At 39.5% G+C, this 27,981-nt stretch overlaps 1 protein-coding gene across 1 annotated transcript in view; it reads right to left on the bottom strand.

The window, feature by feature from the left end:
* The window catches only part of CA10 (carbonic anhydrase 10), a 541,424-nt gene extending 528,898 nt beyond the window's left edge, over positions 1 to 12,526 (bottom strand). The window contains exon 1 of the mRNA XM_054458627.2: positions 12,046 to 12,526. Coding sequence (XP_054314602.1) covers positions 12,046 to 12,106 — 61 coding nt within the window. The 5' untranslated portion in view covers positions 12,107 to 12,526. The remainder of the gene's footprint in view (positions 1 to 12,045) is intronic.
* Between the last annotated feature and the right edge of the window lie 15,455 nt (positions 12,527 to 27,981).

Here is a 27,981-nt window from a genome sequence, read left to right as displayed (position 1 = left end):
AACTACTTAGCCCAATATGCTTAAACTGTTTAAAAGGAGAAAACTGGCCCCAGAATAGTAAAATTAATTCCTCCATGCCACATACTAGTGGCAAAACTAACACTAAACACAACATGTCCTAACTTCCATCCTAGTAATCTCTTTAGCAAATCACCTAATTCTATCTTCCTTATAATGTATAAAAATGTGCTCCAGGAACAATACTTAAGAAGGCTTAAAATTCTAGACCTAGAAACGGTACTTGTTTATCTTAACCACAGTTTCCTGTCTCTGATCTAACTTGTTATGCAAAATAACATCTTGAATCCCATAGCTATTTAGGTTTGTTTAATAGATTTTGAGGTAAACCATTGCTGAAAGGATGTTTGAAAGATTAGTCACTATTCTACATACTTGCTTACTCTCAAGGAATTCAAGCACATTACTAGAGCCTCATAAACAGGTTATACATTACTTTCGGATATAATACAGTAAAATGATAAGGAACTTCATACTGTTTGACCCAATAATCACAATATTGAGATTATTTTTTAAAAATAATTCGATAAATATCTACTTGGATAAAAACAAATGCCAAAAAATGTCATAAACTAGAAACGACATATATGCTTAAAAACAAGGGAAAAGTTAAATATAAATAATGCTATTTTACATGAATAAACTACTATGGAAATATAAGAAAAAATAATGCATATTAAAGTAGCAGACACTAGCTAATTGTTCACAAACCATTTTCCCTTTGCTCCTGGCTACAAGGCTAGCCTACAACTCTCTAACTGCTTTAAAATAAGATGTTAACGGGTGCAACACACCAACATGGCACACGTATACATATGTAACAAACCTGCATGTTGTGCACATGTACCCCAGAACTTAAAGTATAATAATAATAATAAGAAAAATAAGATGTGGCTGGCTGGGCACTTTGGCTCACTCCTTTAATCCCAGCACTTTGGGAGGCCAAGGCAGAAGGATCACTTGAGGTTGGGAGTTTGAGACCAGCCTGACCAATGTGGTGAAACCCCATGGTAAAAAAATAAAAATCAAAATAAGATGTGGCAATATGACTGACCAGAAAGGATACCCACAGCTTTCCTTCTTGGCCCACAAAAACCCCTCCCATGGTCTTCCTCTACACTTTTTTTCCCCATCTGGTGATGTTGATGCCCAGGAAAACTTTGGAAACCATAGGAGGTAGCAGAGCCCCCATCAGCCTTGAGACTCCCAAGTCACTACTAAATACAGAATTTTTTTTTCTTTTATCTCTTTCCTCTCACCAAGCACCTACATGCCCACACACATACATTGGTATCTATTGGACAATTAATGCAAATAAGAAGTAAGCCTCCATTGTGTTATGTCACTGAGATTGCGGGGTGTATGTGTCAGGGTCCAGGATATGCTGAACTGACACAACTAGGAAGCAACATGGGGAAATATTTAAGATATAAAGTTTCTTTTTAAAGTACAAATTGGAAAAGTTATAGTTTCAAAATTTAGTAAACAAAAATTTGGTCTATGGGGAATAATTTTTTTACTAAATTGTTTTCATAATAGTATATCATATTTGGCATAAAGTACACTCTGATTCCCGGCTTCACTCACGTCTGTGACACTAAAACACTTCGCATAGGGACTCTTGCAAAGAGCACTGACCAAGAAAGAACATCTCAGCTGGATACATGATTGGCCTAAACAACCAAGGCATAAACACAACTCTCATTCATGAAGTTGTTCAATTTGTCTTACTTTGGATGTGGCACATTATATGCCTTTACCTGGCTTAGTCAAGCTCTAATTTAAGCAGTTCTAAAAGCAGATTAAAAAACAAAAGAAGCCTGCACTAACTTATACACTTAAAATTGCACGTGGCTCTCATTCAGCCAATAAAACTCAGTTCTAAAACAAACTAAAAGGCCACAAAGAACTTCACCACAGTGGAAAAACAGGAATGAAACTTGTTATAGAAATAAAACATAATGACTTCACTACTTTATATTCCACTCTACAGGGGTTTGAGTCACTGTAACTTAGAGCCAGTATCATTGTGGTGCGTTACAAGACTTAGACATCAAGTGACATATTTCTATTCACACCCAGGTCATCCAATAGAAACTTGATACTCACCGATGTCTCACTTTAAAATCCCCAAACATCCACTGAGAAATTAACAATAGGGCCCCTTTTTTTTCTATAACCCCTTTTTATTTTTTTCTGTAATTAAGATTACGAGCAAACAACAACAACAAATTACCCAATTGACCATCTCCTCACAGTTGTAAAGATTAACCAGGTGATTACAGGGTGAATTCACAGCCAAGAACAGCAAATCCACTCTGTTCTTTGAATTCCTAGGCTGCCAGCTCTTCTCTGGTAAGAACTAGCAAGCTACACCACAATTCTGTTACAAAAGGCCAGAGGGGAAGTAATGTTTTCTGACACAAGACTGAAAACACCAGAGACCACAGTAATTTCCTGTATTTCTCTGCATCAAGACTAAAAAGTGGGGTAGGCTATTCTCCCTAAAACACTCTAGTTCAACACACTAACTAGGGAGCAGTGAGCTTTCTAAAGTGTTGTTTTCTCCCAAGCAGGAACTTGGTAAGAAATAGCATACACGTTCTAAACAATCTCCTCAAGTAGGAACAGAGATGACATGGAGAAAAGAACGACAATGTATCCACTGATCTTTAATTGTCCTAGTTCAAGCCTTTGGTATGGTGTCATAAATACAAAAGAGCCGAAATACATTTTAAACAACTATAAGTGCCCCAAATAAGGATGATTTGTCAAATGGAAATATGAGTCAGACTAGGGATTAGAAAACTATCAAACATATTGCTCATTGGGAAGGTTCCCATTCTCTGTGACTCTGCACACTCAAAAACCTACATGCAGTAGAAGCAAGACAACAGCTGGTAGAGGTGTCTTCTTCATCTCCTCTCCCTCATGGCCTCAGATCTTGTCCCTCAGTCTCCCCTGAATGCAGAAAAGCCACTCTCAATCGCTCCTTGTTATTCATTTATGTATTAATTCAGTCATTTATTATTGAGCATTTTCTAAATGCCAGGCACTGGGTTGGGTAATGGGAAAAAAAACACACACATTTGTGTGTCACTACATACACATTTTATAGGGCAAAGACCATTGCTCTTTTGTTTGCTACATTTTATCTTATGCCTGGCCCAGTGCCCACCTCATAGGAGGCATTTGTTAGCATTTGTGGAATAAATTAACAAATACATTTAACACTGGGAAAAAAATCTTCCATATATATTACTTTATTGTTTATTTCAAGAATCCTCTGAGGTATTTATTATTATTCTAACCTTGTGTTGGAGGACAGGCCTATGCTCCCTCAATAATTGCAGCTATCAGAATTGTTTTCCTTGAGGGTAAAAGGTAGCTGTGTGTGTAGTGAGAGAGAGGGGAGCGGAAAGAGAATATGTTGACTCACATCCTTCAGTAAATGTGTTTATTCCAACTCCGGCATTGCTGCCAAATGTGTTGCAAAGCCAGCAAGACTTGGCTGTGGAAAACTCACCTGAAAGTCACAGGTCTCATTTCCTACTGCCAGCCCCTTCAGCCACCAGGCATGAAGTATTGGACAAAGTTAAAGATTAATTCTTCATTTACTGTGACAAAATTACCACCTCTCCCAGATCAGGAGGCAAAGGCATTTGTATGTTGTCTCCTAGATAACCATTGATAATCTCTCCACTGCCATCCTGATGGCCCCCTAATGCAAATGTCATCAAACCCCACACTGGCTATCCCATTACCAGCCCAATCTTGCTAATAAACAGCAATTGTGGCTTTGTTATAAAAGTGATTCTAGATCATTTGTCACCACCCAAACCTTCCCACCCCAACCCCCGACTGCTGGAAATCCTTTAAAGTTCTGTTTAAGGTTACATGAAATAAAAACTGCAAAAAGTTACAGAAAACCTTCTCTAATCAATGAGTAAGATGATAATAGACATACTGTAAAATCCATGATCAGTCAATAGGGTCCTGGCTTTTTTTTCCTAGGGTGTAAACCTATGGCAATAAATTAAGTAACAAGATGATATAAACTCTGTAATCTATATCTGGGTTATTCCAAAGCTTCTGGGAAGCCATCTGGAACCAGGGACAACACTGGAAAGTGATCAGTGGTCTGGGCCAAGTGGAGCATAGCTGGACAAGAGCCAAAGCTTTAATACTGACTGGTCTCCTCCCAATGAAGGATGCAAACTGCATATTTCCTTGGGCCTTTAAAAGATGCCTTTCATGCACAGAGGGAAAATGGGTGATTTTTACTGACATTATTATATGCAAGGGATTACTGTTATGGAAATTATATACCTTAAATACTCTTCCATCTCAACCTCACCCATCACACTACACTCTTTAGTTGTGACCATGTTCACTTTTTGACCGTCTCCTGAATTAATCATGTCCTATGTCCTATCTAATCTCCCTTCCTTTGCAAATGCTGTTTCATATGATCATCCATCTCTCATCACATCCCTCTTGGTTAAGTAGCCAAAATCTTCCACGACAACTCTTTAACATCCTTGGAGACTCACCCTAAGCATCCTCTACTAACACTACTTACTCTCCTTCTCTACCCCTCCTACTTTCAGAATGAGTCAGATGTCCCTTCTCTCTTCTCCTCAAACACTTTCTATACTGTTTTATTACAATGCCTATCACATTCTGCTGTGACTACCAATATTCTAAAAATCAGTCTTTTACTAGATGAAGAATTTTTGGAGGAAAAGGTCACTGTCTTACTTATTCTGGTTGGATTCTGAGTACCTGATGTATAGTGTATCCTCAATAAATGTTGAATGATTAAGTGGACAAGGAAAACCATTTCAATTTAGGTCTCTACACTCATTCTATAGTAACTGAACCACAGAGTGGGTAAAATGGATATATCACTTAGTTAACCATGGGTATACTCTGTTAAGTGAATGTGTACTCTATTGGAAATAAGAGTTGAACAGAATGTAATAAGATAAAACTGCTACACAATGCTTTGTAGTGCTTTGAGCATCTGTTTTATGTCAAATAGTGCATCTATTGCTTAGCCCATAATTAATCTTCATGACACCAATGCATGTACAGATGATTCATTTCTCTTAGCCTTCATCTAATGCTAAAGACATTGTTATTATTAAAGTGCAAAATTGAAGACATTTGTATTTGCTTAACCTGAAAATACCAAATCTCAAAGATCAGCATAAATGAGGGCCACAAGAGATTTATAAAAAATGAATTTTTAAAAAAGTCTATCACTTAGAATGTCCCATAATGGGCTAATTGATCTATTAGGTCAGGATTTTTTTTTTAATGTGTTTTGTGATCAAGAATAAATGTTGACAGAAAAAGAAGACAAGGAGTTGGGTTTCTAAGTAATTTCTTATTACAATCAAAGTAAAAATATTAAGTTTTACACAAACTTGATTATGTCATTTTCCTTAGCTCCCCATTAGCTAGCTCCTCGTAAGTAAAAGGTAAGGTCTAAGCTTCTTATTGTGGCTTACAATCCCCTTCACATTGGCCTAAGGTTATCTTTGTAACCCCTATATCCAGTCATTTAGTCTAACCTATCCACTCCATATGCCCAATCCACCATACTTTGATATTTTGTTTTTTAAATACCTTCTTGTCTGTGAACATACTATTCTTGCCACATGATACGTCTTCTTTCTCCCTGTTCTTTTGAAATCGCGTGTGTTCTTCTAGGTCTAGTTCAAATGTTTTCTATAAATCTTTTCCCTTCCCCACTTGTATCTACCAACAACAGAGTTAATTGCTCTTCCTTTATACTTCCATTATACTTCATACACATTTCTATTTTACAACATGTACTCTCTTGTTAAATACTAAGGACCAAGTATTGTTCATTTCTGTGATTCCAGTGCCTAGCATACAGTTTGCTGTCGATACATTTTTGTTGAACATAGAATAAATGATTAAATAATTAATTGGCATTTACAAAAACTTATTGATGTCAATGATGATGATGATGTTAACTTTATGGGAGCAACTTCAATTTACTGAATGATTAATACATGTCAGGCAGTATGGCAGATTCTTATGTACACTTTCTATACCTCACATTTTACAGATGAGGAGTTAAGGCACACAGAACTTAAATTACTTATCCAAGACCAAACAGAGAGTGAATCCCAAAGTTAGAATTCACACGTCTGCCTATCTGGGCTCCAAAACCCAGGCTTACTCTCATATGATGTGTATACATTGGCCAATGGCTACTGTATTCCAGATACCACATTAGCCATTTTACAAATGGTGTTTTGTTATCCTTATAATTACCTTGTAGGAACAACCTTGAGAGGTAATTATCATCTCTGTTTTATAGATGAGCAAGCTGAGACCCTACCTCCAGCCCCCTCCAGTTCACCCCCTACAAAAAAATTCCAACTCAACTGTCTACAATCTCAAACAGGCTACAAACTATATAAAGTACAGTGCTAGTTGTAGACATGCAACAGAAATTTAAAATCCAAAGAAATGTTAGAATTTCAAACAAATTTTAACCAAGAATCCATTGAATCAATGTGAAGATCTGTAATACAAAAACGAAAGTCACAAAGTGAATAACCATATTAGGACACTTCATATTCTTTCAATTCAATAGCTCCCTAAGTGGGCTCATCCCAACTTTCCAGTATCTCCCAAAGTGAATTTTTTGTTTCAGTTGGGACATTCTTTAGTGTACATCCTCTTGTTTCTATTCCTCCTTTTTGATGATGAGGACCCCTCTGTCTCTTTCATCCAAACCTCCAAAATCAATCTAATATACTCCTTTTCTTTCATGTCTAGACTTCTCCCTTCTATACAATTTATGCCAATTATTAAACAATTAGACATTATTCCTATTCCTTTATATCACAATGCATTTTAGCATTACAACTTTGCATTTATAATAATATCTTAACAAATAAACATTACTCATATTACTTTATATCATTTTAAACTATGCGTATGTATCTCAACTTTGCCTCTATAACTATATCTTAAGTATGGATCATATATAGTAATGACACAGATGCTTTACACTTGCATAATGCAAAAAATAGTTATTCAAGAATCACTCTCTGAAGTTTCCCTCAGCAATGCTTTGAAATAGGCAAAGCAAATATAATTTTTATTTTACAGATGAGGATTGAGATTCTGAGAGGTAAATAAAACTGCCCAAATTTACAAAGGTAATGAAGGTAGAGTCATATTGAAGGATATGTCTTCTGATTTCCATATTCTTTCCATAATGGCTTGCTATCATACACATTTATGATACCTAGATCTCTTTTTGACCTTAGTCCCAAGTATGTAATGCTTAATTAAGGTGATAAATTGAGACATTAGTTACTGACTTAGGCTAGTAATCAAACCCCTCTCCCCAGCCAAGGGACTGGGTATTCACATCGACATTTATTTTTTCCCTTGGGATTTCATACAACTCCAAAAGACTTTCTTGACTCACTATCTGGAGAGTTTTATCTACGATGATGGTTATGTGTCAGTAACTGGGCTATATGACATCACATGGGAAACTGGATTTAAAGAAACCACATTGCTAATAAGACCATCAGATAAATAGTCATTGTAAGGGTGGGGCTTTTTATTTGATGGGACATTCTATTTCAAGCCATATTGAAAGCATATGTAGTTTGCCAGTTTTGAGTCACTTTAAAGTTGGGTCTATACTGCATTATAATATACAACAGAAAGAAAAATTCGCTGATCCCCTGGGTAATAAGTACTACATGGTTTCCAGGTAGTTTAGTAAACCTTCCAAGCCTCAACTCCATATTGGACTCATAGGGACAAAGTGGGTTACAGTCATGACTATGCACCAAAGCTTAATGCTACCAGTCTCATTTGTATGAGAAGGAAAATTAAGAGACTTTTCAAAATTGTTTAGCCAAGGCTTCCTGGAAAATAGGATTTGTGCTCAATGTTATAGATGTGCTTGCTGATGATGGTTTTCTTTTTGCTTTTAAACAAGTTAATATGGAAAAAGGTAAAAGCTCTACTCGACCATGAACTAAGCCTATACAATGTCAGATTTGTAGGAAATAATGACATTATTTCATGCTTACTATGTGGTAGAAACTGTGCTATGTGAAAATCATTGGACACAATATCTCATTTAGTTGATAGAACAAATGTGTGGAATGTGTACTATTATCTCTTTTCTACACATAAGGAAACTGAAGTTATGCCATTTTCATGTTAAGATTAGGAAAACAGTGCAGGAAATATTCCTTGCTTGTAGAGATTGCAGATCCTAAGATGCTAGAGGCATTTGGGTAATAGCCTCATCTATTTGATTGACACGGTAATGTACAACTCAAATGCTACCTTAATTCTAGCTCTAAATTGTAATCATCTAAAACTTTTACTTCCAAATTCTCTAAGACTTAAATTCATTTAACCTAATTCATTCTTTCAGAGACATCAAAATAAAAAATGTTAAATAAAAATATTTGAAAGGAATCTTGAACCAAAAAACATTAATGATAAACTGAATTTTGACTCAGGTAGACCTGGATGTGAAACCTCTCGTCTGAAGCTCTGTGGGCTTTGGTTGCTATATCTGTAAGATTATCCCACAAATTCTAAGACTAGATGAATTAAATATGTGCAATACATGCACAATGTGTGAAAATGCCACGTAATTCAAATGGTTATTGATGTTATTATTATTAATAAACTGACAAAGAAGTAAAGTTACATAAGGAGGAAGTAGGATGCATTGTAAAAATTAAATCAGGCAGCTCTCGTTTGACCAAGAAATTTCTCTCCTCATGTTGCTAAGCATACATTCTTGTGATCTGAGCTGCTTTGGTAGGAAGGGAATGGTGCTCTTGCAGTACACAGAAAAATCATTCTGGTTCTCTCTCTCTCCCTCTCCCTTTCTGTCTCTGATCTCTTCACAGACCCTGGATGCCTTACATTTTCAGCAAAGTGAGATCTGAGTTTAACGGAAAGCCAGAAGAACTCCCAAATCATGCCCTTTAGCCTAGCTGTGTTGCATTAAGTAGCCAAAGCTGATGTGATCTCGCAAATAAGACATACATGCTACTGACCCAGCATCTAGCTAAGCCTGGCCAAAGAGTCCCATTTTTCAACAGTTTCATCGAAACCAAATTATTAGTGCAGAACCATCAAATATGCCAAGCCCAGGTGTCTGTACTTTAAGCAATATATCCAAATAGGCCCAAGGAGAAATTTGGGGGTGGGTTAGAGGAAGTGTTGGAAGCTTTGGTTAACAAAACACTAAGCTACAAAGCACCAATGTTTTCCTGAAAGCAAATGCCACCAAATGAAAATCAGTCAGTATATCTTCCATACGACAAAGCTACTACCAACATTTTCCTTCTGTAAAGTGTTTAGACTACAGACTTTTACTAGCCTTTTCCAGCCTGGTGTTTCTCAGTAATGAAGCCAACTCTATCAATGCTTCAAGTATCAATGTCTGGTAACTCTGTAAGGATTAGCACCCATTTAGTGGTCAGGAAAATTCATTCCAAGATGCTAAAGGGGTGCTTTGTTTTTAATTTTTTTTTTAATTTAAGATTCAGTAGATTCTATGATCACAGGGTTATGTTCCTTTCAATAGAACTCAGTCATGAGTAAATTAAAACTGCAAATCATGGAGACAGAAATGAAAGATCCACTAAACTCTCTCAAAGCCACAATTATTCAACCTTAGTGCATTGCATTTCCTATACATCCTAAGGCTGCCAGATGGAAAAAGAATGGAGTCTGAGTCTCCCAAACTGTAGCAATTGTGAGTCATAATCTTATTACTAATAATAATTCTCACATACATGGGCATTACTGAATGAGTGACTCTGCTTACAGGAGGATGAGGCCACCCTGACCATGGAGAAGAAATGGCCTTTTAAAGTTGTTTATGGATGTGGAAAATAAAGAGTATATGATGTTGCATCCCTGCCTAAATGTCTTCATAAAGTGCAAATTAATGCAGATCCTAACTAGGCATTTGGAACGCTAACCTAGTTTTCTGTGTTTAGCTAATAGCTAGCAATTTTGCTTACACTTTTATCCTCTCATTACATAGCAATAATGATTATTTACTAAATACATGTGAAAGGCCCCATGTACTCCATAGCACTCCTCCTGGGTTGGAAATAACCCCCCTCCTAATGCTTCCATTTGAATAATTTAGTTGCTGATACACCAGATCAAATATAGCTGTGACTGGTATCCCACTAATGCATTTTTTGGAGGCTAAGATCAGACCCTTTCTCAGCCTGTTCCCCTCGGTGATTGCCTGGCCAAATTCAAGGTAAGGGCTGGGGACAAAGAGGATGCTGGAAGAAATCCAGAGCCTTAATCAATGTTAACCTTTTATAAATCTTAAAGGTACTCAGATGGCTTGTCTGATTTGAAAATTATTAATGATACTGGGGAGAAGTAAGGAAAGGCTATTTTATAACTAGTCAAATATTCTGGAACCAGAGAGAGAGTTTGAAATAGACATGTAGAAGAGAAAGATGTAAAATATGGCCTTGTGAGATGCCACCCAGTTCATATCTGGACATATGACTGATATAAACCTTTACAAGTCACTTGAGAATTTTTACTCCTAGATGCAGAATGGAATAATAGAAGTCCCACTAGAGGAGTTGGGGTGACCCCAGGGCACATTTTCTTGTCTGCCAGGTACACAACACATCTCACTGATGTATCACAGAGACAAATTTCTTAATAGGGTAGCCAAGCCCCACACAGAACGATTTCGGATAACAGAGTCCCATTCCTTCCCTATGAGGACAAAATTGGGAGCGAGACTGGGATTTGGAACAGAGTCCAGGGTGAGGGCAGAACTAGGGTTGTTTTCTCCTATCCAGAATCAGATCTGGCTTAAAGGGAGGGGATTGACAGGGCTGAAGGAAGAGGCAGGAAACATGTCTCTCCACCCCAATGCTGCTTAAATGTGGCTGCTCAAAGGGGCAATATCCTGCTCTCCTCTTCTGATGACTTCATGGGAAGTTGGCCGAGTCCCCAGTTCTGCAGAAGGAATGCAGGCAGAAGGGAGCACTACAAATGGGCTTTTCCTTGGGTGCTTAAGTGGCAGGTGTGAAGGGAAATGGGGTGGACGCCTTCAATGGGAGGAGCCACTGAACTGGGGAATACTGCTGGTCCAGGGGCTTTCTCCTTTCCCTCCCAGCTTCCTCCCATCCCCAATTTACTGCATCAACAAAGACAGTGCTCAAAAACCAGAACCCGTCCTAACACACTCAGGCACAGGTGTCCACAAGCCCAGCCTCCTTCACCTCAACACCCTGAAATCCCGTTTGCTCTTAAAAAGCACAGACAGGCCCAAGTAGACTGAGAGGTCTGAGCTAGCACATCCTTGCTACTGGGAATTAAGAAACACCATGATGTAAAGTGGTATTTGTGACACTGTAGTGCTTTAACAAGAAAACTGGGGGGTAGAGGAGGGTGTGCCAGCAGATTTCAAAGCATCACAATCAGTCCTGATGTGTTTGGGGAAGGCATGGAGGACATATCTCTGATCCCTGCTGGTACTCTCCAGTCCCGCATCCTCCCGCAGTCTCTTGAAAGTGTTTAGATACCCGGGCAGGGCCCCGCGTCCATTTTGCCAGCCAGGAACCACCGAGTTTGGGAACTTTGAAAGCCAGGGGATGGGGGTGGTTGTTGCCAAGGCTCGGATTTCGGCGCCAGAGTTCTCAGCCAGGAAAGCAGTTGAAAATCAACACCCATCTGCCTCTTCTTTCTCATCCCCCACCACTTTTTCCTTCACCCTTCTAGGACTGCACACAGATCCTAACCACCCCCCGCCCCCCCCGCAAACACATTCACACACCCTTGGGCTGAGAAGATTTTTGATTCTGAAGGCGGCAAACCCGTAGAACTGAAAGGGTCTCGCCACCCGCCTCTCTGCCCCAAGGCTACATACAATAAAACCCCATACACCCCAAACATCACAACATAATCCAAATCAGCCAGTGACTTCGGCGCGTCCCGTACCTGATATGCAGACGATGAAATTGGCTTGAAGAAGAAAAAGCACCTCCCAGACTATTTCCATCCTCTGATTCTCATTCCAAGTGCATCACTCGACGGGAAAACAGGGGGGGAAGGGGGGGGCCCGACACGGCACACACACATACACACGCGCACACACTTCCGAGCGAGTGCACACTCGCACTCCCACCCGACAGCCGGCCAGGGACAGTCACCCCCAAGATCAATATCGCAGTTTGAATTGTTCCGGCAAATCTCCCCTCGGGCTCGACGGATGTGCGCCCCAGATGTGCTGACACATGTCCGATGCCTCGCTGCCTTGGAGGTCTCCCCGCTTGCGTGTCTCTTCTCTTCGCACCAGCGGCGGAAACCGCACTAGCAGCGGCGGCGGCGGCGGCGGCGGCAGCCACCTGAAGCCACCAACACTGGGCTCTTCCAGCAAAAACCAGACCCCGATTCGTCTGGCGCCCCAAGAAGACATAGACGATAGCCCCCCGCCGGGCCGCGCCGTGCAATTCCGGGCTCCCGGGAGCGCGTAGCTCGCTGGCTAAGCCCAGGCAGTCCGCGGCAAGTTGCCCTCGAAGTCCGCCCCCCTCACCGGGGCATGGTCGGAGGGTGGCTGCTGCTCTCCGGGGCCGTTCTTCTCCTGCTTCCGGGGGGCGGGGAAGGAGCAGACACAGCAGACACACAGAGAAAGAGAGGCAGGGATTATTGCCCGAAACTGCCAGCCGCCGGCAGCCTCCGCCGACCCTCCCTGCTCCCCAAGTCCGCGCGCAGCCTGCCTCCTCTCAGCCGGGTTCCGGCAGTGCGTCCGGGGCGCCGAGGGGAAGGGCTGGGCCCCGGGGACTGGGGCGCGGTGGGGGCACACGGACTCTCCAGGTCGCGCGCGCGCTTCCTGCCCCTCTGCTATTTTCCTGGACTCCCCAGAACCCCCAGTTGCCTGGCTTCCAACGCCCGCAACTAGCGCCGCTGCCGAGATTTTCCGCAATGCAACTGCAGGGGTCGTTATTTCCTCGCCTACGGATCCCGACGCTTCCCAACTCAGTGAGGAGGAGGGCAGGTGGGGGCGGGAGGGGGAGGAGGAGAAGGAGGCTCGGCCAGGTGAGCGTCCTCGCTGCCGCCAGGAGTCCCAGCGTCAGCTCCGCAGCCCAGCACCCGGGGGCGGAGGCAGGAGGCCCGGGCGGGGAGGTGAGGCTGAGCGCGGCCATGAGGAGGAGGAGAAGGAGGCTGGGTGTCACAGCTTCAGGCCACCTTGGCCGCCGCCTCGGCCCCAGTCCCTGGCAGCCGCCTCCGCACTCCGCCCCGCCCTGGCTGCCTCTGTTACCCTCCAGGATTTTCGAGTTTCTCTTCTTAAAAAGAACTTCGTGCTGCGGGTTCGGCGCGGGAGACCCAGGCAGGACTCATCCTGGGAGTGCTGTGCTGTGCTCTCCCTCCGCTGCGAAATATTGGAGATTTTTTTTTTGCATAATTCATTCCCTGCCCTCCCCATTTCGTCCCTCTCATGCCCCCCACCCCTTACCCCTTTCCACTCCAGTGCCAGAACACTACTTACCCCAGAGTTCTTTTCTTTGCAGGTTCCTAGACCGGGTGCAACTCTTGCCTGCAAGTCCCTGCCTCCCTCCTCCCGAAAAGGGGGAACACCGCCTTTCCAAGTCCGGGTACCAGCAGCGGCTGCTGCCAACTGCGCCTTCGCCCAACTCCAGGAGTATCCGGAACTATTGGAAACCCCGGCTTTAGAGGAACGGGCTTCCCTTCTTGTCTTTCTTTTATTCTGCTTTTCTTTGGGGAAGCTCTAGTGCTTTGGAGGCTTTTGCTGGGCTTCAGGATACTTTCCGCCAACGACACTCAGCAGCTTGCACTGAAGGAGATTTCCCCACCAAACCCGCGCGCGCACACACACACACACCCAGCGCGGCTCTCCAGGGCCCCAGGGGAAGGTAGGGGCGGCGCGAGCACCACCCACCCACCCAGGCCCAGGCCGAGGCCAGGGGCAGCCAGTCCGCAGAAGGTCTCGTGGGGAGTCGGGCTGTCTATAGCCTAGGAAAGACTTGCACCCGGTTGCAGTGTGGATGCGGGGGAATTGAAGAAAACCCTGTGCTCAGAACTGCTTGCCTAAGAGGGCTGGGAACGAAAGGGGAAAGACAAAATCTCAAAAGATTTGTTTGCTTCCATCGCTGCAGTGGTGGTTTGCGAAAGCTCAAACCTACCTCTTTGGGGTTACTGAAGAAGAGGAGGGAGCGTAGAGGGAATCCCTGGGAAGATCCAGGATTTCTCGGCGCGCTTGTCCCGATTGGGAACTGTGACGTTAGGAGATTTTGCACAAGCGCGGACGAACACACATATAACAAACACAAACACACACATATCCCGCAGGGATTTTTTATCCACTTTTAATATTTGATGTTTAGAAGCTATTTCAGTATAAACCTTGGTCTAAGAATTGCACAAAGGGTAGATAAGTGGAGATGGAGGAGGGGAAGGAAAGGGTGCCCGCTCATCCGCACAGAGTCAATCTAGTGAATCTTCCCGTGTCGATCCCAGCACCCAGGCTGTGCGGCATCTGAAGGTGCGGAGTGGGAGCTAAAGGAGTTACATTACAGTGCTCCCAGGATTCTTGAAGGGACTCCAACTGCCCAGGAGTCTGGAGGGTCTTTTTGCTGAGTGGCGGGGAGAAGAGGGAGGAACAAGAGAGAACGCAGAGCAGATCAGCAGCTCTCTGAGCTGTCTGGGCTGGGCGGCTGCGGGAGCCAGAGCTACGTAGTCTCACCGACTCTAGGGATTCGAAAAAGGAACTGCCGGCAGACCTGCCTACTCTTAAAGAAGGAGATGTGGCCGTGAGATCTGGTCTGTGAAACAAAGGCCAAGGACTCTAGGTGGTCAACACATTAAAAATCTAGGCCCAGATGAAATAAATCCAGCATTCTTATGTACAGAGCTTCCAGGCTCAGCAGGGAAAAGAATGAAACTTCAGAACATTAAAAGAATTCCGGATAGTGAGAATTAGCCCATTTGGGAAACATATGGGGCGTTTGTCTCCGTGCCTTGAAAGTAGACTGCACGAAGAATTATTATTATTTTTTCTTTCTTTCTTTCTTTCTTTCTTTTTTTTTTTTTTTGAGGAGAGAGGGAGAAAAAAAAAAAAAGCAGTTTGACAAAGATGAGCAGATTCCAGCCTGGTGAGAGTTCAGAACCGTGGACAGCGACCTACCGTCCGTGCTTGTGTGGGAAGACAAGCTGGCAGAAGAGGTCTCTCTGGAAGCAGAAGCATGGTGCCTGAATTTTTATGTCACTACCCACTCATTTACTAATGAATTCTGCAATTATTAAGTGTCTTATATGTGTCAAACACTGTGGCAAGATGCTAGGGCTTTGTAATTGAAAATGCATTATCCTTGGTTTCAAAAAATCTGCAGACCATATATCCCTCTATATTCTGCTTTAAGAGCCAATGCCAGTAAAATAATACTTTATTTCCACCCTTTCAGTCTGCATCCTCACCTCCAGCATTCCCAAAGAATATTTAATCTGTGATCTGCCACTAAGTGCTTTCAGTTTTTAAAAAAGGCAACTCATATGAGAGTATTTGTTGGTTTAAAAAAAGTTTGAGTGTATTGATTGTTATGTGTGAAGCATTATGTGTATTGATTGTTATGTGTGAAGATTATATGTGAAGCATTGTGAATCCCTTACATAAATTATCTCATTTAGTCATCGTAATGTGACCGTGAGATAAATGTCATTATCACTTCCCTTTTACTGACAATAAAACAATACTAGGGTAGTTATTTGCCCAAGGCGCCACAGCTGCTAATCAGTAGTGTAGAGACCATAGCTGGAAAGTCTAAACTCAGAAATCATGTCACACCACTTCCTTATATGCTCTGTAAAATGAAAAATATCATCTTGGGGAGGTTATTTTGCACTTAAAGAGAACAGAAGTACACACAGGACAGCTGGAAGTTAATCAAAGGTGGTATGAAAATTTAATGGTAAACAATGCAATTTAGAACCCAACTACATTAGTTGGGATAAGGAAAAGATCATTGGGAATCAGAAGTAATCAAAAGCGTTTCTAATGATAGAATTTTGGCACCTGCTAGATGTCAGTTCTGGTTCTGGCACTTGGAATACAGCAGTGAACACAATAGTCCCCAACATATTGATTCCATACTAGCAATTGCTAGAAGAAAGAGCCATACATTTTTGAGTCATTTCTAGGCTACTACATTTCTAGAGTAGGTTGCTATATATTTTTCTGAGAAATTCACCATCTTAATACAGAATATAACTCAGTAAAAAAAAAAATGCATTAAGTAGAAGCCTTTACATTTAAGTAAATTCTGCCTCCCATTTTTGTTTTTTTTTTAGCCCACAAAACAAACCAAAGAAATGTGGGAAAAAAATTCCATGAAGCTAGAAAATATTCTTAGACCTTTTCATATTTTAATGTGCTTATATGTATATCTAAATAACTACAAAGAATCTCTCCACGTCATACCCACCTTTATCTTTTGTTCCTTTCCTACTCCTCTACATTTCTGCACTACAAATCAAGTGTAAGTATCTTACACATTTAACAGAGAGTCTTGGCCAAGCCCACCCAAGTGTGAGAGATACCAATGGCCTATAGAAAGCAAGGAATTATATTTCCATTTTCCAAGAGAGAAAAATATTAAATTCCTTTGGGTTCTTCCTGTACCTTCTCTTTCACTCAACACCATAGAAGAAGGGATGACTCATCTGATAGTAAACTTTTAAGAGTTTGACTTTCATTAGGGTGCATTTATCAGAGGCTAAGCACACTGTATTAGAAGACAAAGGAAATCTATCACTCTTCCCACTTCTCTCTTTTCTTGGTAAAGCTGCCTTCAGGCACAGTGAGCTCACAATTTTAGTGTGTGTACCTATGCATATTTATTTTGTATGCCACTTTCAAAGAGCAGAGCTAGTAAGGTCTCTGCTTTCTTGCAGTACTTAGCTTTCTGGGGCCAGTCACAATCATGCATGTGGCTGGGAAAGCATATTTAGAGCCTTCTTTGTAGACCCAATCATCCTTATAAGTGATTTTCTAGTTTTGAATTTGGGGTGAATAATTGGAAAATGCCATTTTGAAATACATCAAGCTCTATTTAAGGACTGTCCCATTCCCATTTAGAAAATGTTTCTATTTTTAATTGCTTAGATGCCAGAGGGAAAGAGAAGTTAGTGATGAAGCTACCCCTAACTTCTATCAAAAAGATAAAATTACCCAAATAAATGGAAAGATATACCATGTTCATGAATGAGAAAGCTCAATATTGTTAAAATACCAATTTTTCCCAAACTGATCTATAGAGTCAATATAATCCTAATAAAAATCCCAGCAAAATTTTAAACAGAAATTGTCAAGCTGTTTCTAAAATCCATATAAAAATATAAGAAACTAAAATAGCCAAAACAATTTGGAAAAAGAAAAACAAAGCTGGAATATTTAAATTATGTAACTTCAAGGCTTATAAAGCTATAGTAATCAAGACAATGTAGTACTGGCATCAATATAGACAAATCAATAGAACAGAGAGAGTCTAAAAATAGACTGACATATATTGATTGAGTTGATTTTCAACAAAGGTGCACACTCATTTCCTTGGAGGAAGAATAGTCTTTTTAACAAATTGCCTTTTCAATATTTGGGTGTCTATTTTTGAGAAAAAATAAAGATGAACTACAATCCATACCTTACACTATATAAAAAAAAGATTAACTCGAAATGAATTATAAACCTAAATGTAAAACCTAAGCCTTTAAAACTACTAAAAATAAATAAAAGAAAATCTTTGTAAGTTTGGGTTAGACAAAGATTTTCTACAGATGACACCAATATCATGATTAATTAAAAAGTAATTGAACTTTGTTGGAATTAAGAACTAATATTCTTCAAAAGACAATTTTAAATAATTTTTAAAAGTCATAGTCTGAGAGAAAATATTGGGAAATTATATATGGCACAAATAACTTGTAAGCAAAATAGGTAAATAATTCTCAAAACTCAATTTATTAAAACAAAAATTTTAAAATGGGCAAATGACTTGAAAAGACACTTTACCATAAAGATATAGTAATGGCAATTAAGAATATAGAAAAATGCTCAACATTATTAGTCATTAGGAAAATAAAAATTAAAACTCCAATAAGATACCAGTATACATATATTAGTTTGGCTAAAACTAAAAACAAAACAAAACAAAATAAAAAACAATACCAAGTGTTGGTGAGAATGTGGGGCAACTGGAACTCTCATACATTGCTGGTCAGGTAAAATCATGCAACGACTTTAGAGAAATGTTTGGCAGTTTTTTAAAAATTAAATATTAATATATATAAAGCATATGACCTCACCATTTTGCTCATATTTATCCTAGAGAAAGAAAAGCTAATGTTTATACAATACTTTTACTCAAATATTCGTAGTCCTTTATTTGTAATAGACATAACTAAAAACAACCCATATGCCCATCAATGAATCAATAGACAATTGAATTTTGAAATAATTATGCAGCAATACGAAAGTAATGAACTATTGCAACATGGAACAACATGGGTTAATCTCAAAATTATTACACTGAATGAAAGGAGTCAGATAAAATAGAGTGCATATAGTATGATTCCATTTATATGAGATTTTAGAAAATACAGGATAATTTACACTGACAGAAAGCAGAATAGTGGTTGCCTGGGAAGGCAGGCCAGAAAATGGGGAGGAATGGGAGGGAGAGACTGGAACAGCATAAGGAAACTTTGTGGGTTAATGGCTATATTAATTATCTTAATTATGTTGATGGTTTACGGGTGTACACATATGTCAGAAATTATCAAAATATACATTTTAAACACATGCAATTTGTTTTAGGTCAGTTATACCTGATAATAATCCAGCCAAATGAATGAATTAGTTTTTTGAAAATATGAGGCAGAAACTGTAATTATAAATAGATATTTTAAAAAGTGTGGCTGGACTAGGCTTAGAGAAACTCAACATTACTGAACTGTTGTTTCTCTGTACAAGATGTTACTTACTACTAAATTACTTAAACTTTGAGAAATATTAAAAGGAGTCGTATGTCTCTGCAATTTGTAAGCTCTGGTGTAAAACAAATAGCTCTGATGTTGTAGCTATATCTTCATCTGCTTTACAGGTATTGGATTATTATATTATAAAGTAATTATCCTGTTGGTACCAGAGGGTAAAATTCCATTATTAACTGGGCAGATTTCCTTTGGAGGCAGTGGAAAATACCCAGATTTGCCAGACTTGGAGAGAGGCAGATCTTGGGATAGAAATAAAGACTCAAAAGATGAGCCTTAGACTGTGGCTTAGCAACAAATGCTTTGTTCATTGAGCAAGGATGATAGGTTAAAGTGTCTATGTACACTCGCGGGCATGTATAATGGTGCTGGGAAAGCTGAATACTGTGATTGGGTTGTGGGCTGTGAGCTAGGCAGGGAGGAAGGCTTTATAAGACAGAAAGGTACACTGAAGTGACCTAATAAAATTGGCAATGTAACTCTGATCTGAGAGTAATCACATCTGGTAACCAGTGACAAGTTAGCCTCAATGTTATTCCTTCCTACCAGCTCTTCAGATAACTATTTATAAACATTGTAACTTATTTTGGAAAAATTCCCTGCATGGGAATAAATGCATGGACTAAAATGATGAGGGGAATTGCCACAGTTCTGGAACCAATGTGGAGATGGTAGGAGAAGCAGAAACAAACCTTGGTGTACCTCAAATCATGGAGTAGAATGGACAGCGACACAAAGGGCAGACCTGTGGCAGAACAGAGGTGGGTGATGGTGAAGACACTGGTGATAACAGGGATTATGAACAGACGAGTCAACCCTGAAAGGACTCCCCAAGAGTTAGTAGGGATTCCAAACTACCTATCTGACAAGAAATTAATAACCAAAATATATAAGAAGTTCAAACAACTCAATGGAAAAAAATTTAATAATCTGATTTCAAAATGGGCATAAGATCTGAATAGATATTTCTTTAAAGAAGACGTACCAATGGCAAATGGCTATATGAAAAGATGTTCAATATCATTGTTCATCAGAGAAATGCAAATCAAAACTACAATGAGATGTCATCTCATCCCAGTTAAATGGCTTTTATCCAAAAGACAGGCAATAATGAATACTGGTGGGGATATGGAGAAAAGAGAACTTCATATCCTGTTGTTTGGAATGTAAATTGGTATAGTAACTATGGAGAACAGTTTGGAGATTCCTCAAAAAATTAACAGTTTTTTTTTTTTAGTTATGCAAGTAATTACCATTAAAGGAATGGCAAAACTGCAGTTACTTTTACACCGACGTAACTAGGATCCAGCAATCCCACCCTTAAGGTAATATACCCAAAGAAAGGAAATCAGTATATAGAAGAGATATCTGCACTCCCATGTCTATAGCAACACTATTTACCATACTGAAGATTTGGAAGCAACCTAAGAGTTCATTAACATAAGAATGGATAAAGAAAATGTGGTACATATATACAGTAAGTACTATTCAGCCATAAAACATATGATATCTTGTCATTTGATGTAACATGGATAAAATCATAGGGTTTTTTTAATGAAATAAGCCAGCACAGAAAGACAAATGTTACATGTTCTCACTAATTTGTGGGAGCTAAAAATGAAAACAATTGAACTTATGAAGATAGAGAGTAGAATGATAGTTGCTAGAGGCTGGGAAGGGTAGTGGGGATGGAGGGAAGTGGGGATGGTTAATGGGCACAAAAATATAATTAGATAGAATAAATAAGATCTAATATCTGATAGCATAGGAGAGTGATTACAGTCAATAATAATTTATTGTACATTTAAAAATAACTTAACAAGTATAATTGGAGTGTTTGTAAATGAGAAATGCTTGAGGTAATGGATACCCTATGCCCCATTTACTCTGATGTGAGTTTTACACGTTGCATGCTTTTGTCAAAATACCTCATGTACTCTTTAAATATATAGACTCATTACGTATCCATAAACACTAAAAATAAAAAAATTAAAAGATATTCAGTGTAGACTAAGGTCAGGTGGAAATAAAAACACTGAAGAAAGTGTATGACCATTATATTTTTAAAAAAGTTAATAGGGAAGAAAGAACTTCAAAAGGGGGACTAGTAATCTGCTATCCAGTGTGAAGATTGGGGCTGTCAAGCTGTGTATTAGCTTCTTATTTCTGCTGCAATAAATTATTACATACTTAGTAACTTAAAATAACAAAAATGCACTTATTTATTTATTATATATTTATTTGTACTTAAATTTACTGGTTTATCATAAAACATACCAATGAAGCGGTAGATAGGACAAGGTCCAGAAGGGTCCTGAGCCCAGGAGCTTCTCCCATGGAGTTAGGATGTGCCACACTCTCAGCACATGGATGCATTCGCCAACCATAAGGCTCTAAAACAAAAAAATGTATCTTTGACTTCTGAAGGTCAGAAATCTGAAACAAATCGGCAGGGAAGATTCTTTGTGGTGGCTTTCAGGGAGAACATTTTCCCTGCCTTCGCTGTCTTCTAGATACTGTTTATATTCCTTGGCTCATGGCTGTCTTCCAGAAATGATTTTACTCTACTTTCTGCTTTCATCCTCACCTCTTCTCCTCTGAGTCTCTCTTTTCCTTTTAAGGATTCTTATGACTACATTAGACCCAACTGGATATTTCAAAATAGTCTCTCCATCACAAGATCCTTAATTTAATAACATCTGTCAAATCTTTTTTGCCGTGTAAAGTAACACATTCCCATGCTCCAGGGATTAGGATGTTAACATCTTTAGGAGGTCATTATTCTACCTATCACAAGCAGATTGATTTGGGTCACATGAAGAATGCCAAGTGTAGATCAATGGAGCTTCTCATAAAGTAATTGAAAAAAAAAAGCTGCCACTTTTCAATCTATACAATAATGCACCTTACATTTTTCAATAGTGAGTTCATGTGAGTTATTTGAGGAATTGGTATGAGACCTTGTTCTCTATAAATGAGTCTATCAAGAGGAGATGTTAAGGTATTTGAGTGGATGCAGTTCATTTCTCTGGACAAAGAATGTGAGGATGCTGAAATGACACATACCACTAGGAGAATAGATTATTTACCTCTCTTTGATATAGGAATAGATAATAGTTTAATTACCACCAGTGCTCATTATATTTTAAAAATAGGCTTTCTTCTCACCCATACTATAATTTGTGTCCAACATCAAAGAATTAAAATGCTATACCTTATTTTCTATTTATATTTTGGCAGATGGATAATGAATTTGATGAAATAGTTCACATTAAGATTGTGGCACTTGGGCTAAGGCTTTGGGCATCATTTTGAAAGTTAGTGAAACCCCTGTTACACTTTTCTCCTTTTTATTTAATTTCTCTCATATATCCAGTCTTCTTAACTCAAGATCTTAAAAATGGAAGACTTATTTGCAATGAGTACATAGCAGGCATTCTGTAAAAGGTTGCTGAAAAATTGAATAGGTTTGTTTATTTGTTTATTCAAATAAATCCACTTTTCTTCCATTTTTTGTAATGAATTTGATGATGTTTCCTACTACATTGCAAGTGCACATTAATATACTTTCAGTCCTAATGTAGTCCAACCCCGTTATTTTTTATGTGGGAAGATGGAGGCTTAAGATTAGGTCAAGTGATGTGTCCGAGTTCAACGAAGGCAAAAGCAGGGGCAGGGTCAGAATTTCAGCATTCCTAGTTAATTATTAGTTTTTATAAACCTTCCATTCCCATCATTATTTCTTTTGTGACCAAGTAACACAGTGCAACAGCTGAAACATAGATGGCAAATGTATTAGCCAAAACCAGGCATTTTAGTGGGAGACATTTTTCTTAGATTGTCTGTTTCTGTCCAATGCACTTTCAACTCTACCTGACCATTTGTGTGTGTGTATGTGTGTGGGTGTGATTGGGTGGTGTGTGTTTATTTTACATTAAGCACTTTCCAGTGAAGTTTTATACCAACCGGAATGCTTCGCTCTTCTCTGTGAGCCAACTGCCCTATTGGGTAGCAGTTATAAATCAGTATAGAATATTTTAGTTTCATAATGGTTCTTAGGTATAAAGAAAGGCTTTAATTAGCACAGCAGTCTGCTTTCACCACAGCTTGCATAATTTTGGAGTTAGCAACTAACACATTAGGTTTTAAAACTATTTGCTGAGATTATTTTTTTACATTGTCTTCCCAATGATTAGCATTAAAATTACAAGTTTTAAGCTTCATTTTGCACTTGAAAGACTCTTTGTAGTTCTCTACTCAGCAATGTCTACATGCTAGATTATAGAGTTATATGTCTCATTTATTTATTAGGAAAATTAACAAATAATGGGTGTGGCAGACAGATCCACTATGAAAAGTCAGAGGTATGGGACAAGAGTCTTCCCTCCCCCAAGCCCATGGCCCCTTCACCTTCTCTTTCCACTCCTGGCCACTGCCTCCGTGGTCAGGGGATTCATATAGGGTCTTTCATGTTTGTATGAGATATCTCAGGATCAAGTGCCTTAAGACCATGCTTTTACACACATCTCCTTAAAGGGCCATTCTTTGACCACAGGTTCAGTCCTGGGTATGCACTCACCAGCATTGCAGTCTACTTTTGGGGAAAGAGATCCTCCCAGCCCCACCCAACCACCACGAACACACACCTTAACAGTATTAAACATCAAATCCTTGTGTGAAATAACATGCCATTTATTCAGAGCACTGAGGAAGTTCAGCAAGGGAGAAATACTGCAACTGCAGTATTCCTGAAAGGAATTCCATTTCCAAACCAACACAGAAGATGAGACCCTGCTACAGAGATCTAGTTAATTTTCTTCTCCTGCAAATGAGATTTCCTGAATTGTATCCAGCTTCAACAACAGACTTTTTTTTTCTCATTGGTTCTATTGTGTGGATGTAATAAAGTAAGAGTTGAGTAACCATAGCAGAAAACCCTCAAATTTCTGAATCTGTTCTCTGATTGCTACTAGATAGAGAAGGAAACTAATGAAAACAAAAAAAGCCTCCTGTCCAGCAGGACAGGAGATATTGTGAGTAGCCATAATTTTATGACGGAGTTAACAACAATTGAGATCAAAGAAGGTTGAAAGAGTAGAGTTTTTCCTACAAAAATATAAACATGCCATTGTCACGTATTGAAAAATATCAAGGTTGCTGTAAATGTCACATAAACATATGACTAATGGTTCTTACCTCATTAGTTCAAATGCTTTCCTTAATGATTCTTTTAAGACTTGTATGAGTTAATGTTACATATAAGATGATATTCCATTTTCATGTTCCATAAATTATTATTTCTTTAGGAAAACAGATTTTTAAATGAATGTGAATGAAATCTTAAATATATTTTAAATGATCAACTATTAAAGTAAAAACTATATTCTTTTCATCTGTGTTCACCCAACTTTTCGTACGATAAAATAGCAATTTCTGGTAGCTGTTTCTCATTTTCCTTCCCATGAAATGGGAAACAGACTGGCAACCTGCCCTTTTCACTTCAGTCAATTTTTTTGAGAATAAAATGAGCAGAATAAGCTCTATTTTCTCCTCTCATATGAGTACATTTCAGATGAAGATGGTAGTAATTTTGGAGATGTTGCCATAATAACGTTTGAGTTATTGGATTCAGCTCAATCAATAACTACTTGGGTTAGCTTGTTGGAAAGTTCTCAATAACCAAAGATAAATAATAGGGCTTCCTATCAAGTAGAAAGTGGGTGCTACTCTAAAATTCTTCTCATTTACCATTAGAAGTTTTATAAAATTTTCAAAGAAAAATTGATTTTAATATACTCTAATTACAATGGCTCTTAAGGAGGTGTAGGGGGGCTGGGCATAGTGGCTGATGCCTGTAATCCCAGAGTTTCAAGAGGCTAATGGGGGAGGATCACTTGAGACCAGGAGTTCAAGACCAGCCTGGGCAACATAGTGAGACCCCATTTCTACAAAAATGAAAATAAAAAAATTAGCCAGGTGCCATGGTATGTACCTGTATTCCAGCTACGCAGGAGGCTGAGGTGAGGGGGTTGCTTGAGCCCAGGAGTTTGAGATCGCAGCGAGCTGATTGTGTCACTATACTCCAGCCTGGGTGACAGAGCAAGACCCTGTCTCTAAAATAAAATAAAATAAAAATAAAAAATAAATTTACAAATGAGGTATAGGGGATGAAAGTGTCACAAAATCAAATGACAAAAAGTTTGAATAAGGGTCATTGGTATAAGGAATAGAGTCTCTATTGGTTCAGGGACTGATTTTATCCAAACAGTTTGGCAGCTGAGCTCTATCAGGATAGCCTCTTTTCACCTCCTGTCTACCAGCTATCTATTTTCAACCAGCAGGGTGCAACCTTGAGTCAGGCTGGAGATGCTTTATCCATATGGAGATGCAATGGCCAAATTTAAAATAAAGGTACCTAGGGGTAAGGGAACTTAAGAATCTCAATCTAACCATTCACACTGAGGGGAAGACATTTTGGGTTACTCTGGTGGAAACCCAAACTAGATAATGCAGATCCAAAAAACCAAGCAGAGTCCTTCCAGGAACACAAACAACAAGTTATTTTTCAGAGAGAATTTAAAGTAGAGAATTAGTTGAACAGGAACACAAACAACAAGGTATTTTTCAGAAAGAATTTAAAGTAGAGAATTGGTTGAACAGGCATTGGAGGACTAAAAAGCTACCATGAAACACTAAGTTAACACAGAGAGAACAACTCTAGGAAACAGCTACCACCATTATGACCAGGGAGACAACACAAAGAGATTAGGATGATCAGAACCAAGAAGCCCAGAGGAGGGGTCCCTGATGATCTAGGACCTGTACCTCGCAAGAGAGGATGCATCCCATTGGACTGGCACCTTAGAGCTCAGAGGAGGAGCTGTAACTCAGACCTCTGAGTACAGCCTCCCTCTCAGTTGACACTGAAACCTAGTGGAGGCTGGTTCTGAGACTGCTGGAAGAAACTGGAAAGTGGAAGCAACTGCTGCTTGCTGAAGTGAAGAGCTGTTGCTGGGGAGATAATTGCAAAACCAGTATGCAAAACTGAATGAATCAAGTCCTTTCTTTGCACCTCTTGTTTTCTAGGCTCCCTCTAGCACTCCCTGTTGGCAAAAACCTAATAGAGAGCAAGTTGACAAAAGAGAAATGTGCTTGGTGGAGATCCAGCAATAGCATCACAGAGTATGGAGGGATTGGGAACGAAAGGAGGTTAGGCCTGGTGTGGTGGCTCACACCTGTAATCCCAGCACTTTGGGAGGCCAAGGCGGGCAGATCACATGAGGTCAGGAGTTCAAGATCAGCCTGGCCAACATGGTGAAACCCCGTCTCTACTAAAAATACAAAAAAATTAGCTGGGTGTGGTGGTGTGCACCTGTAATCCCAGTTACTTGTGGGGGCTGAGGCAGGAGAATCGCTTGAACCTGGGAGGTGGGGGTTGCAGTGAGCTGAGATCATGCCACTGCACTCCAGCCTAGGAAACAAGAATGAAATTACTTCTAAAAAAAAAAAAAAAGATTATAGGCTAATAACTGTCACACCCATTAATTCCGACAATGACAAGACTTGAGTGACAGAAAAATTAGCCTCTAATGTTGTAGAGCTACATCGGCTGTTATAGTGCAGGGTTTTCAGGATGAAGTGTTGCTCTTCAGAAGCTTTTCACTGTGCTTGATATTGAACCAGTGCACTTCTCTGTCATTCAATAGTGGTTCTGATATCTAACCCACAATTTCATAGTATTTGGCTTTCCAAAAATCTGCTTTTGAGCTAAGCTCTTGCTACCTTATGAAACTAAGCAGCCTACCCCACAGTCTCTTTTCTACCTTCAAATTTGTCATCCCACAGCTTCGGCTTGCTGTCATTATAGTCAATGGCTGAGCCCTCCTTACAATCACAGTGGGGACTAGCCCCCAAATAGCTGATCACACCAAGGATGTTGCCTCACTTCCATGTCCCTAGAATCTACCAGAAGACAATGTTAATGATAAAATTTAAAAAAAAAGAAGTTTTCTGATTCAGAAACTTGACCCTGAGGTCATCTGAGTCAGAGAAGCAATGCTGCCGACCTGCAGTTTCAGAAACCATTATAGGAACCCAGAAGAGAAATGCCCAATGTCAACCATGTATTTGGGCAAATTTTGTTGAAAGAAATGAGTTGCCTTGAACTTAAAGATATGCCAGCCTCAGGCACTGTGGAGAATACAGTGGATAAAGAGGCACTGCACCCTGAATCAGAAGGCTGACGTTTGAATCTGAAGTCTGCCATTCTCCACCTATGGGATTTTAAAAGACACTTAAGTGCTTGAACCACAATTTCTTTTGCAAAACAGAATAAAAACATATTTTATATAGATTGAGACAATGAAATGGAGCAGTATAAATAAAAAGCATTTAACACATCATAGATAATAATTATTAATTCATCTAATTCTCTATGGAATTGTAATTGGAAAATGTAATATGTGGTTTGTGAAACATACCAATCAGAAATTTAAAAAGACATTATTTACCAGATGTTTAATGTATACCAAGTTATGGTTCTCATGCATCTTATTCTGTATCCCTTCCCTCCTCACCAATATGGCACCATGATCTTCGATTATCTGGATGGGAATGGGGGTTAGGGAAGGTAAAGTAAAGTGGAATAGATTATTATTCAAGCAAACATTTCTGTGTTAAGCAAATATTTATTTGGCATTCACTTAACAAGTCTTCTTGGTCTTATCAGAGAGGAGAAACACCAGGGAGATGAGTTTCCAAGAACTGTAATAGGAATCTAATGACATGGGTTGATGTCACTGCTCTGCAATTTAGAAGTTATCTGGGAAAGTTACTTAACCTTTTCCAGTCTCTGTCTTTGTTGTTGTTGCTTTG

This window comes from Pongo pygmaeus, chromosome 19 (genome assembly GCF_028885625.2).
Source record: "Pongo pygmaeus isolate AG05252 chromosome 19, NHGRI_mPonPyg2-v2.0_pri, whole genome shotgun sequence".
NCBI classification, from domain to species: Eukaryota; Metazoa; Chordata; class Mammalia; order Primates; family Hominidae; genus Pongo; species Pongo pygmaeus.
The sequence above is the reverse complement of the archived record's forward strand: the minus strand, read 5'-3'. Positions and strand labels throughout refer to the sequence as shown.